Genomic DNA, 14,719 nt, shown 5'->3' with positions numbered 1-14,719 from the left:
ACGATAAATTGACGTATGTCAACTTGACGCTGTCATTTGCCTTTCTGCTAGGTTGCCATTTCTTAGTAGTCTATGGATTCTACATGGAATCTACTACAAAATATTATATCTGTGTATTATATTAAGTTCACAGATTAAGTTACTTCAAGTATTATTTATTGGTATCCATATTCACATGGACGTAATATTTAATATTACGGTCATATTCTGTTTCGGGTGCGATGCCTAGCCTTGTGGCTAAACAACGGCCACCCGTGATCCAGCCTGAAAAATCGGTCGTGATCGAATTTTTTCTATTCTTTAAAAATATATGTTTATCGAGCATTTGAATGCTATAAAATTAAATATTAATTTACTTTCAAACTTCTTTGGAGATAAATCATTATTTCGATTCTTTATAGAAACACTAATTATACACAAAAAATATATATTAATATTGTATTGGGGTAATTACACTGCATATTTCTGTAACATTCTTAGAAATAGTACAAGACAACTAAAGACTCAGTTTCCTCTTAACGCACTATTTAGCGCCGATGCTATGGTCTTTGCCCTCCCTTAAGCGAAATATAGGTAGGTGTTGTGAACCGAATGCGGGATTAAATTGAATAAAAACAAATAACACTTGAATAATCATATTATTTATTAAAATAGTCCTTCACAAATTATTAAATTACATACACAATAATCACGGACCCCGGAGGTAAATCCACAGATTACAAAAAGCACAAATGTACACCTAAAACAGTAAAATAATACCTAAGGAAATAACATTGTATAAAATACTAGCTTCACTATCTAAAACATACTTGAAAAATGTAATAGGATATGTAATTAAGTGAAACAAAACAAAATATTATTCGCAAAAACGATTTAATATAATCTAGTATTAAATAGAAGATCGAAAGTAAAATTATACAAATGTTATTCCTATAGATAGCTCACCCGCTCGTGTCACGTCTAATCACACCAAAACCGATTTTACGCAAGTATGTCTAAATAAATTTTTGAACATGGCCACAAACTTAGTTACTTACGAGGTTTGCTTGAACATTCCGATTATAGGAAATTTAAAATCATAGGGTCTAATAAACTTTAGAACCATGTATTCTTTATTTATTTATACTAAATTACATTATTCAATAATAAATTATTAATGAATGGTCCCCGTTTTTTACACATTAGGAAAGAAGATCCTCCTCTATTATCTATGTGTTTATTCGAACCGGAAAAAAGTATAACCATTATATATTCTACAGAACAAATTATCTATCTATATAAATTAGAATTATTTAATATAATAACATCAATACAAAACAATTTATTAAGACACAATTGCGTAAGTACCATATTTATTCCCAAAATGCGTAAAATTTTATTAAAATGTCAAAAACGAGTTAAGTAATTCGCCAAATAATTATCAATAAATCATTGCTAAATAATTTTCTTCGACAAAAAATGAGATGGCGAATGTTCAACACGTCTCAATTGGAATGCTTGTAAAGCAATAATACAGCCATAATAAAAACAGATTCATTTAATATGAAAATGTGTTTTTAAATTAAAATATATGCACATTTATTTTTATATGTATAACCAAAACCATACCACGGAAGAAATAAGTTAGGAACTTATTTGTGTTTTAATTATAGTTTAATGACATAGGCAAAAAAGACAATTTAAAGTATTTAAAACATCAACCATATAATGTAGAAAAAGATATTTGGATTTTAGATAAAAATATAATATCCACTAATCCTACTTTTGATATCAATACTTTTACAATAACGTTAAGCCGGCTACGCACGTACTTGCCGCAGGGGCAATCGGAACGGATATTGGATGCACGGCAGTTGGAGCAATTAAAAAGCCTCAGGCAAATTTAAAAATTGCCCCTGCTTGTCTATACACATAACAATTAAGGAGGCAATTAAGGGTGTAATTCCTCTGCCCAATATTGCCCCTGTGGCATGTATGTGAGTAGCCGGCTTTAGCAACATATCATAGAATTATAACAGTTGTTGTTTAGATGACATTTCACAGATTAAATAACCAGGTACATAAGCCCAGTATTGGTCAATATAAAATAATAATAATTAATACTTTTCGTCATGTCAAACTTAGAAAGTTTTAAATATTCTTTGGCATCAAATCATTAAAAAATATACGCCAAACAATTCAAATATATATTATTATTCATATTAAATACTGTCGGGCTTATGTACCTATTCCGTGGTACATCCCTTCCCCCCATGACAAAGTAAACTCCCAAAGACATTTAGCATTAAGCAGCCTGAGCTTAAAATTATATTTTCAAACATTGGTAAGATAATTTATGAAATGAATCAAATCCCGTTTAAAAGTACCGAAGTAAGTCAAATTTATAAGAATTCAATCAAATTCAATAATTATTACGAAACGAAAATATGAATTAACTAATTTAAATTTTAATATTGCCAAAAGAGTAAAATTAGTGCTAAAATGTTCACAAAAAGTCAATTGATACTGAACGGACATTTTCAAAATGACACTAGCAAAAAACGATTTTTTTATGAACGTTCGCTCTATTATAGTAGTCAAGTCGTATCATTGTTCGTAATTAGGAAAATAAACTCTATATTCAATTTTCATAAGAGCTATCATCGCGTAATTATATGTCCAAACAGTTTATATGGAAATATCCAATTCGGCGACGTTGCCAAACCGTCAAGTGAATAAGGTACCATACGAACGTTTGCGCCCGGCATCATATTTAAGTCACTAATATGTTTAGTAAACGGTAAATTACAAAATTTTCTTACACTCATTATAATATAACAAATTTAGGTACTGGCGATTTTAGGACAAAAAAAATTGAAGTGATAACTTCTTATGGGAAAACCTCGTGGCAACGTCGCCTCATATCTAAATGTCCATGTCTGTAACTTGAAACATTTAATGGTGGAGTCCCTACTTATTGGGTGGAGCCAATAATTAAGAGAAGAAGTACTAAATTCATTTGACGGTGTGGCAACGTCGCCAATTTCCTTAACGTCCTTGATATTTATTTGAAACAGATACCTAGTTCACTCGGCGGTGCGGCAACGTCGCTCACATGTGTTCAGTTACCACTTCTACACGGGGGGTGGGTGGTGTGTGTGTGTCTGTATGTCGGCACGGTTAGACGACGACTACGAGCGGCAGGTCGATTATAAGGACGGCGCGGGCCCGAGCCGGCTCGTCGCTACGCCGCCGCAGTCCAGCCGCGGCCAGTCGACGAACTCCTTGCCGTGCCTGAGATGGGTGTTTATCTTAGAATTTCTGTTTTTAAATTATAATCTACTAGCTTTCCACCCGCGGCATCGCCCGCGCAGTCAAAGAAAAACCCGCATATTTCCCGTTCCCGTGGGATTTCCGGGATAAAACCTATCGTATGTCCCGGGGTAAAAAGTAGCCTGGAATCAAAATATCTCTATACCAAATTTCATGCAAATTGGTTCAGTAGTTAAGGCGTGATTGAGTAACAGACAGACAGACAGACAGAGTTACTTTCGCATTTATAATATTAGTATGGATGCAGTCATAGATGCCTTATAATTTAACTACCTACGTCATTTGTCTTAAACACAATTTGCCAAAAATACTATATCAGATACCTAAGTAAATGAAAAAGAGAGCGTGTGTGCCAAGCACACGTGTCAGAAGTGAAACTTCTTTGGCAAGTTTCAAAGATACCTATATTGTCGCCTTACTTGAAATTTTACTTTCAATTAGCTTAAAGAAGTTTCACTTCAATAAATATAGAAACAATGGCAATAATAAATATAAATTCAAGGTTAAATTGCAAACTTTATTCCTAAACAATTTCTTTTTTTATTTACATACAAAATTTGACGTATCTCACTCGATTTAATTTCTAAACTGTCATGAAAAAATTACACCAAAAAATAACTTAACCCATTGAGCCCCAAGCGGCCCCATCGGTCCACGACACAATAGATTTTCTATTGTGTTTGTGATTCCGGGGCCTGAGTTATTAAAAATTTATAAAGAAATATTACCTAAATATAATCCTACTAGCTTTCCACCCGTGGATTGGCCCGCGCAGTCAAAGAAAAACCCGCATAGTTCCCGCTCCCGTGGGATTTTCGGGATAAAACCTATCCTATGTCCTTTCTCAGGTATCAAAATATCTCTATACCAAATTTCATGCAAATTGGTTCAGTAGTTAAGGCGTGATTGAGTAACAGACAGACAGACAGAGTTACTTTCGCATTTATAATATTAGTATGGATATCTATACATATAATAAATCTGTAGAAGGGTCAATTCTGTACATTGAAAATATTGAAAAAATAAATAGCAGGGGGTGTTCCTGGATCGATACCAAACCCAAATATTTGATTAAAAAATTTTTTGTCTGTCTGTCTGTCTGTCTGTATGTGAAGGCATCACGTGAAAACTAACGGTTAGATTTCGATTAAACTTGGTATAATTATACCTTATTATCCTGGGCATAAAATAGGATACTTTTTATCCCAGAAAAATACTTAAAAAAAAATTAATCTTAATTTTTCCGCGCGGACGGAGTCGCGGGCGGAAGCTAGTACACAATATAATACATACTTGAACATGAACTTGAGCGTGGCGCCCACGGCCGCGCCCCAGAACATGAGGTAGAGCAGCAGCTCAGTGCGCGAGCGGGCCGGCAACACCGCGCTCGCGCACAGCATCGACACCGCCACCAGCAGCACCGACGGGAACTGCACACACATTTATATATAACTACAGTAAACGTTCTTTATTCGCGGGTAATAGGCTCCGTAAATATGCCGCGAATAGAGAAACCGTGAATAAAGAATGGTAATTTGTATGGGGTGATACGTTCCTAGGCGACGAAATAAATAAGTAAAAACATAAAGAAATCAGTTTAATTGAAGTTTTTTATACATATTTATTAATTACCATTTAATTAGGCAATGGCTTGGCACTTTTTACTTGTTTTTTTTTTAGTCGACATTATAAATTCGTAGTTATTAGCTGTTCGTATTCGTAGACGCAGGCGTTTACTAAGGATAACGAATGTTTTTATTTAGGTAAATGATCCTTGACCTAAGGTTGCCTGGAAGAGATCGCTGTATTAGCGATAAGGCCGCCTTTTTGTACTTTTTTTCTATTGTCTGTGTTTTTTTGTTATTATTTTGTTACTGGTGCAAATAAAGTATTCATTCATTCATTCATTCATTCATTCATACATATGTATATATGTATGTATGTACCGATGCAGCGATTCGATCCGCGAATAATGAATAAATGCCGCGAATATAGGAATTATGTCGCATTTTTTTTCATCCGCGAATAGTGAAACCGCGAATGAAGGAAGCGCGAATAAGGAGCTTTTACTGTATTCAAACATGTATATATGTTACAGTCAAAACCCTGAACCAGTCAATATCCTTATTGACGGTTATTAAGGTTATTGACTAAGGGCGTCGGCTAATAACCTTATTAACTGATTTTATCAGATAAAATCAGATATTGACTGGTTCAGGGTTTTGACTGTAGCATATACATAGATAAAATATAACCTATGTGAGTTGTGACTCAAGAAATAAAGCAGATTGCGACTGGTGAAAGAATTTTTGAAATCGGTCCACTAGTTTTTATGTGGGAACTGCGGACAAACAATTGATTATTATCGGTGGCTATTTATAAATGCTTGAAATAGTTTACATGAATAAAAAAAATTGGTTGTCTGCAAAGTCGGTTTACTGACAATAGTTGAACGTGACTACGATTGTGCTTCTTTGTCGCTCGTTCCGTGCTCTCGCTTGCACTTACACGGAACGCCTCAGAGCGAGGTAACGCCGCATGAGTCATGTTTTTTCGGGCGTGCAGCTGGCTCTATCGAATTATAAGACGTTGTCACGTCAAAAAGTATTGGAGTTTGAATTAAGTACGCGTACAACGCGAAAGACCGATAGCTACTAACAGAATCAAGCTACTAAAGCGCCGCCAGCGACTCGGCAGGCGTATAATAGCGTATTTAGCGATTACAAGAAAAAAATATGGATTTAGATATAATTTAGATATAAATATTTTTAATTCTGAAGTCTACAGCAAATGACCAACATTTTTTCTGAAATTCTATAAAAAATATACCATAGTACAATAATACTCACGGTAACATATTTCCAGTCCCTGTCTCTGCGCAATGGGCACTGCACAGTGTTGCCCTCACCATCTACTACCAAATACTTGCCCAATAGCAAGTCGATTGAATCCTAAAAATGAAAATGAGTATTAAGTAAATTGATCTTATGTGATATATCAAAACGATTTGAAAAAAATAATATCCGTCTTACTGAATAAACACAAAAAATTGACGGATTTAAAGCGCGATTTATGACCCCTCATTCCAAAACCATTACAACAAGTATATTCATAGCAGCATCAGCTATAAAAGTCACGAACCTCGTGTAACTTATACGAAAAAAAACCGTTTTAAATCCGTTAAAAATTCCTCTTTACAGTTTACACTATATAACCGACAAACCTGTCTGTAGCCGTCGCTAAAGTTGTTCTTATAGTATCTGGTGAGCGAGTTGATCCCGTCGCGTATGAGGCCCATGCGCGTGCGCTTGCCGGTGCGGGTGAAGTCCGTCTTTAGCGCGCCCGTGCCCGAGTATTGCACGGATATCATGTCCGCGTGGTCTGCCCATACCTGTATCATGTATATAAAGATTTATTAAAGTTCTGGTTTTATTCTTTGATAGTTTCACCACAGTAAAAAGGTAGGAACAGTAACGTAATTTCTTACAAAACGTTCGAAACGTCACCCACACGCAAGTCGATGTATATGTTTACTTTATACGTATTGACTTATATCCATAAGTAAGAGTATCCGCTTAGCAGTACCCGTAAGAGGCACATTGATGATTAAATGTTTGTACGAGTGAGCGGCTTCGAACGTTTTGTAAAGAGTTTCGCTACTGTTCGTATCTGGTTACTGTGTTATACTGTGATCATATTAATTTTTTTATTATGTTTACCCTCATAGGAGGCCCGTGTCCCAGCAGTGGGTACGTATATGGGCTGATGACGATGATGATGATGATGAATAATTTTTATTTTAAGACACTGCACGTTGTAATGGCAACTTGTTTAAATTAAATTTTGCCAATCTTATGGTTATATTAATAGAATACAGAAATAACCATTAAATATCAATACCGAAATTTATTACCGTTTCACTTTTAAACACCAAAAAATAAACTTTTTTGAAAAAAAAAAACAGTTAAACTTACACAATTGAACAGCGCATCAAAATGCGGTATCGGATCTTCATTACTAGTGATCGTCAGCATCCTCAGCAGGTGTACCAAATGCTTCCTCGCTAGAAGACTCTGTACCACATTAGTTCTATCGAGACAGTCCACACAGTTGGTGCGGAACACGCCCGTCTGACGCATGATGACGGTCTCGCCGCGGCTGAGGAAGTAGCCGAACTCTTTCTGTGCAACGTAATGGGGGGTTAATTTCTCTGTGTATACGTTTCAAAAATAATGGCGGCTCGGAACATCGTACGATCCGATGCGCAGAAAACAATTTTAGGTATTCCGCCCGCACGCACCTGCACCTAACTTCCGAACCGCCATTAAGTTTGAATCGAACTGTAATGCTGTTAGATAAAAGGTGTATTTAGTAAAATTGCTCTAATTTCAAACTAAATTAATTAAAGTGTGACTCATCAACACTAAATTTAAACACGATTGAATATTTAAAGTTTACGTCGAACGGCTCGCAGTGCATCAAGTTTTTGTTTATTGTTTTTGTCGAAAATCGCATGTTTCGTAGCACTCGTAGCACGTAAACTACATTACGTGTTCATGTGCGGTCGTAGCGAATGCCACAATACTCTACAAAGTTGTAAAACGGCTCGTAGCGCATCACAGATTTCGTAGCTCATAAAATATTTTACCTGTTCATGCGCTACGCGATCCAATAACACGCACAGGCGGTCGTAGCGCATGCCGCGACACTCCGCGTGGAAGTCGAATGGCTCGTAGCGCACAGCTGGTAGAGCGGCAGCTGCTACGGCCGCGCGGTAGCCACGTTCTAGCGACTCTTCTTTGCCGCGTTGATCAATCTGTTGATATTGAAACGAGAAATATTATTTACGTAATTTAGTAGCAAAATGTAATGAATACCTTTTATTGATGTTTTTATAGGATTCTAAAGTGGATATAATATTCATTAATCATGATTTTTGATGCACGATAGATAAATATTGAAAAAACTGTTTGAATTTGCTGTAAAGCGTTAAAAAATAAATTGATATAATACGCACTATTTACAAAAACCACTAATCCAACCTAAAAAAATAGACTAAAAATAAATAAAAAATGTATACTTACAAGGTTCAACAGCACCTGGTTGCCGTACCTCTGCAGCTGGTCCCGCATATGCTTGGTATATGCGGCTACATGGTCTTCCGGCGCTAGGGTCATGGGTGGTTTATACTTCAGGTCCGGGAACTGGCTCCAGAACAGAGGTATCGACCCTCGGGTCTGCACGAAGGAGGATATCTCAGCGCCACGCTCCACTATTTGTTCTGTTTCCACGAAGTTCGCTACGTTGCCCTAAAATTGTGTATTTTAGTTATAAAACAATAAATACGTAGTTATAAGCTCTGATAAAATAAAATTTTAGTTATTTACGTAATTAAGCACTAAAAATTAATGACTCACTATGTAAAAAACTTAATTGGGGTAATATGTATTTTTTCAATGCACAATGAAATTTCATAGTTAACAACAAATGTGTACTATTAAATAGCGCCAGTTTCAGCACTTACTGATAACTATCAGTAGTGTTTCTAGTGTACAACTGTACATACCTGTGAATCAATCCCTCTCATAAACAGTCTAGTGCCCGCTCGGTCCACGCTTCTCCGCGACACTAGGGTCCAAGACAATTGGTGACTGTTTATCGTCACACGATTTATAGCTATGACTGTTTGTATATAGGAAATACTTTGTGGGTAAAATATTTTGATTACTAGTTAAACAAGTGAACATATTTTTTTCGGATGTGTTTTTATATTTTGAAAAATGAGGGTAGTTAGATAGAGAGGATAGTTTAAAATTGATGAATAATGAAAAAATAAATATCAAACAAAATAGTTATTTACATTTGATTGCAACAGTTTTTCATTTTGTAAAAAATATTAAGCTACGCTAAGCTTCCTTGTGTTTAAGATTTCTTTGATACTTTACTGCACTGATTCATCAAACTATCATAACACTATACTACCACAGTTTTAAACTCAAACATTTATTTATTCAAATAGACTTCTTGGAAGCACTTTTGAAACGTCATATTTTTAACATTTACCACCGATTCGGAAAGCAGTATCTATGGAGAAGAACCGGCAAGAAACTTCATAGTTGCTCTTTTTAATAATTAATTAAAAAACAGTATTACAATTTAATTACAAAATATTATTAAATATATACTGTGATGGTACAGTACACATGGTACAGTACAGTTATTTATCATTTCACAAAAAAAGGATACATCCTTGCATGATCGGCAAGTTAAACCTCGAAAACATTTGTTGCGAGTACCCCTTGAGCAGATGTCCGTTCCACACAAAGCGTGCATCCGCACGGCTCGCTAGCGACATCTGCAAGAAATACTTGAACACAATTAGGGACCTTGCTATTGGTGCTTACCTTGCTGCTGATAAAGTATAAAACTGAAAAAGAACGAAAAATGCAGTTTGAAAGGAAACATTTTTAAGGGATCGCACATAATATTAATTTTATAATTATTATTAGGGACTCATAAAGGGTATTCAATTTTAATAAGCAAATAATATTGAGTGAGAAATTTTCAAAAATGTTTTCTTTCAGAATGCATAGACTATAAAACAAAAAGAAATAGATACTATGATGAAAAATCCTACCAGGTATTAAAAAAATGGAACAAATCTAAAATATGATATTCTATGTGTTTTATTAAAATGCAATTTGAAGTAATCTGTACTATATGTCAGTAGATCAATTTAACGCTATAATAATAAAACAACAATAAATTAATGCAATGTTTATGTTAAATATGAGGTGAGAATGCTAAAAACAATAAGTGCCTATAAAAAATAATATTATAAACCATTCTTGAAAACTAATTGATTTTGCTATTCATGAACATGATATCATAAATGATAACAGCATGAAATTGCAATAAAATTTGCGATGAATGTATTTTACAGAAACATTACCGTACACACCAACATCCCTTTACTTACGAAAATCTAAATTAAAAGATTTCACACCAAAAGAATTGTTATATTTAACATATTTTATCACCAACGTAATATTATGGACCCTCTTCACAATGGGCAACGTTGGCACAACAAATGTTCGTCGATGTTTGCCGCCATTACGGCGGTTATGAACATCTACAATAACGGCCAATCATAGACATTTATAGTGCCACAAACTTATCTGACCCGGTGACGGTGTCACTGATGTCGATTTCTTTTTAATTAAACAAAATATTCCGTATGAAAAGTCTGTGAAAATGTGACATTTCAAAATGGCGCCACGTAGTTCCAGTTTTTTCCACCGGGTCAGTTAAGCTTGTGGCACTGTAGGCCCTCTACACTATCATGACTGTACTTGCCCAACACTGAACCGATTGTGAAGACGGTCCATTACACACATATATTATACAAATATTATATATTTTATTATATATTTATATATAAATAACACAAACCTTATGGAAGTCCGGTGAAACAGAATGCAATCGTTGCATAGTGTGCGTTAAGTCATAACTGTAGGAGAAGTAGATGCCGGGCGCGTCCAACGAGGCGCGGAGGAGACGTTCATACGTGTTGTTATCCTCTATCTAATAAAAAGTATTAAAATTCAATTTATTAACGTTTACGAATCAATAACAATGAAGCTTTCTAATGTTAAAAGTATTTACAAACATTTATTTGGATAGGTTTTATCCCGGAAAACCCACGGGAACGGGAACTATGCGGGTTTCTATTTGACTGCGCGGGTGATGCCGCGGGTGGAAAGCTAGTAGTTAATAAATATAAATTTATGGTAGACCGTAGAATTTAAGATGAAATACTTTTTGCTAAAATTTGAATCAACAACAAAATTAAATACACATTCAGTCATTAAGTCATTGTGCAAAAAAAGAGGTAAGTACAATTCTTTAACATTTTATTTCCAACGAAGTCTTAAAATTTGCAATACAATTTCAAACATAAAAAAGATTCACAAATTCGGAGACTGACCTAATTGTCCTCTAAAATGTTATGCTAATTTTCTGATCAATATCATTGCATTACATTAATAAATATTCCAGAAAGATATTATTAGCTGTAATTTGAGAATGAATAAAAGCACATTCATACGTTTTATTGAAACAAAATGTCAGTTGAAATAAAAATAAAAACATATGTGTATAGTGTTTTGCGATAATCCACTCTTCTGAGATATCCCTTTCAAAATGAGAATGACGCAGGCTGAAATTGTTATCACTACATAGTATAAAAAGTCGCTTTTTCTGTCCCTATGTACCTTTGTATGCTTAAATATTTAAAACTACGCAACGGATTTTGATGCGGTTTTTTTAATAGATACGAGTGATTCAAGAGGAAGGTTTTAGTATATAATTTATTAGGTTTTAGACAAAGCGGGCGAAGCCGCGGGCGGTAAGCTAGTTTATAAATATTTTCGAAACTTTTAGTTTTAAATGAAATTACCTGTTTATTAGTTAGATGTGTAGTAGATCTTGCATATGGTACAATATCAGCTCCCGCAAGCTGATATACATTGTGTCCATTTATTTGACCAATCTGAGAGGGAAAATATTTATTTACTTACACATAAATAAATTGAAAAAAAAAAATTACACTATTCCATTATCTTTGCTACAAAAAATACTCATTTAAAATATGATAGATAAATGATCGAAACAAATACAGGATTTTAGAAAGTTACAAATAATCATAGTTTACTTTAGTATATGAAAGAAAAAAAAAACTTTAATTTATACATAACAGTAGAAAAAATCGTTGTGATTTGTAGTGCCAATATATATTTAAGTATTCAATTAATTTAAGTATACATATAATCATGAAACATTAGGTAATAATAGCAACAAAATGATAGATGCTATATTATAGCAAATATTATATTTAATTTTATAAAAATTAGCAATAAAATACATAAACAAACTTACCAATATCCTATATTTGGCAACAACAAGATAGAGTCCTGATATAAGCTTAATAGATCCAAGAAAACCACACACTGGTTTGTATGCATTTGCCGGTATAGGTATCTTCACTGTGTTAATTTCTAAAATAAAAAATATAAAACCTCATTTCATTATTTTTTCTCGTATAATAAAAGTAAAAAAAAAATACTCATATATAACATATTTAAATAAAGTAATAAAACAAAAATTGTTTCAAGAGGTTAATATTTTAAAATGTAATTAATTATATGTACAATACCATTTAATTTTAAAGTTAAGGTCACTTTGATGATGTCTGATTATAAAAACTCGAAAATAACAAGTAAAATGGCTTGTACATTATCAAATCATGCAAACTACAATAATTTTTACTACTACTTTTGAAATGAAAGTTCTTTAGGCGCATTGAGACTAAAATTTCAAGGTCTTTTAATGGCAATACTGTCACGTCATAGACTAAGGCGACGATTTTGGTATCTTTATTTTTTTAATCTTGCCAAAGAAGTTTCACTTCTGACAACTGTCCTCGGTACAAACGCTATTTTATTAAATCATACCTCTAACATAAGCCTCTCCAGTGATTCTATCTATTACCATAATCTCTGTAGGATTAATGGTAGGTTCCAAATAGAACTTATCGGATGTTGTATATCTGAAACAGAATTATAATAAACACACATTTATTACCTGCACCTTTATGTTTTTATGTCCTACTCTTTTAGACCCGATTTTAACCAATATTTAATGGACCGATTTAATTCAAACATTGTAAACTTATCAAAATTGGTGACAATACAATAATTTTTTAAGATTATTTAGTACTAGCTGTGCTCCGCAGTTTTACCCGCAGTGCTCTGCTCCTGTTGGTCTCAGCGAGATGATATATAGCCTATAGCCTTCCCCGATAAATGGGCTATCTAACACTGAAAGAATTTTTCAAATTGGACCAGTAATTCCCGAGATTAGTGCATTCAAACAAATAAACAAACAAACAAACTCTTCAGCTTTATAGATTTAACCTTTATTAATTTTAAGATCTTCACAGTACTTTGAACAAGATTTTTAATCATGTTAGCATTAGACCTTGATAAATTATAATAATTATGTAAGCAATGAAGCAAATGATTAGTTTAGTAACTAGCTGTAAAATGCAATTCAAGAATTCTAAACAAAGTATTTTACTTGTTATGTTATCTTCACTTTTTCAGTTCCCATATAAAAAGTTAGTACGGTTATTAACCCATTGAGCCCCAAGCGGCCCGATCGGTCCATGACACAATAGATTTTCTATTGTGTCTGTGATTCCGAGGCCTGAGTTATTAATTTGATGCTACTTCAATGAATTTAAAAACAAATTTTAAAATTATTAAATGTAAAATATTTCTTTGTACATAGAAAACATTAAAATGACCAGACAACATTCTGAATAAGTACATATTTAGCACTGATTTTGTTCACGTTTAATTACAGTCATTAAAATCATCATCATCGTAATTCGTATATACATGTACCTATATCATTTTAAACTATGAACTGATTATATTTTACGAAATTTAATACAGCTTATTACTATGGAACTTTTATAACATTTATAGACTTATTTAACATTTAGAGGTGATAATAGGAATTAATTTTCTTTAAGAAATTAATTAATAAATGTATTAAAAAAAATATAAAAATCAAAATATAATAAAAGGTTCATGAGATCCGCTATCGCTAATGAAATTAATTAAAGAATTCACACATATTGCTTACAATTTGATGTCATCGTGAATTAACGTTTGATCTGCCATTTCGTTGTGGTTCTCGATTCGATTTATTAATAATTATAATTATTTTTTCAATGAAACATTGGAAATTACAAGATTTTTCGGTTCATAGAAATGACATGACAATCCAAATGACATTATAAGTACAACATACCAAAAGTCAATGTGACATTATACATCATAGAAAAGAAATATAATGGTACTATTCACGTAATTCAATGGCTAAATAACAAAAATGACTTGCACTCACAGCTTCACACAGCTTGCACTATGCAATTTGCAATGCAGCATGCAGAATTTAATATGCTTCCGTTATGCTTCCCCTTTGCTGGTACAAAAAACCTCTCCTGGATATATTCTGGTGGGTTTGGGAATTCATGCGAATTTATTCCTAGTTCCTGATATTCGTGAATACGCACATGAATACGCATCACGCATGGGAATGTTTGTTCGCAAGTAAGATCGTGGTAATAGGATGAGATCTGTGGATGAGATAGAGGGAACAGCATGACCAACCCGGCAACGGGTAGTGGATTTAATGCAATAAGCATGTTAATCACTATAGTTATAGAGGTCAGTGATGTTAATTAATATTTTATTTTAAATGGTGATCATTCAAGTGATGAAATATTTTATATCACTTATAAATGATTGGCGATGTTTTCGAATACGCAACGTTCACA

At 33.6% G+C, this 14,719-nt stretch overlaps 1 protein-coding gene across 2 annotated transcripts; it reads right to left on the bottom strand.

Moving 5' to 3' along the window:
- Positions 1-2,865: 2,865 nt before the first annotated feature.
- LOC123701677 (phosphatidylinositol-3-phosphatase SAC1) lies at positions 2,866-14,162 on the bottom strand. Of its 2 annotated transcripts, none has more exons than XM_045649171.1 (14): positions 14,023-14,162; positions 12,825-12,919; positions 12,250-12,368; positions 11,771-11,863; positions 10,765-10,896; positions 9,559-9,667; positions 8,879-8,994; positions 8,397-8,621; positions 7,961-8,128; positions 7,287-7,493; positions 6,536-6,703; positions 6,162-6,263; positions 4,606-4,742; positions 2,866-3,273 (listed from the first exon to the last, which is right to left on the bottom strand). In XM_045649171.1, exons 1-14 carry the CDS (start codon positions 14,058-14,060, stop codon positions 3,189-3,191), a joined length of 1,794 nt encoding a protein of 597 aa, XP_045505127.1. In that variant the 5' UTR covers positions 14,061-14,162; the 3' UTR covers positions 2,866-3,188. The 2 variants fall into 2 exon arrangements, with proteins under 2 accessions (XP_045505127.1, XP_045505128.1); XM_045649172.1 differs by having other exon boundaries at positions 14,012-14,108.
- Positions 14,163-14,719: the final 557 nt, after the last annotated feature.

This window comes from Colias croceus, chromosome 22, assembly GCF_905220415.1.
Source record: "Colias croceus chromosome 22, ilColCroc2.1".
NCBI classification, from domain to species: Eukaryota; Metazoa; Arthropoda; class Insecta; order Lepidoptera; family Pieridae; genus Colias; species Colias croceus.
The sequence above is the reverse complement of the archived record's forward strand: the minus strand, read 5'-3'. Positions and strand labels throughout refer to the sequence as shown.

Coding starts and splice junctions, on each gene's coding strand:
- LOC123701677 (XM_045649171.1), bottom strand. CDS start 14,060: ATGGCAGATCAAACGTTAATTCACGATGACATCAAATT. Junction 12,920..14,022: donor ATTCACGATGACATCAAATT/GTAAGCAATATG, acceptor ATTCTGTTTCAG/ATATACAACATCCGATAAGT. Junction 6,264..6,535: donor TTAGCGACGGCTACAGACAG/GTTTGTCGGTTA, acceptor TTTCATTTTTAG/GATTCAATCGACTTGCTATT.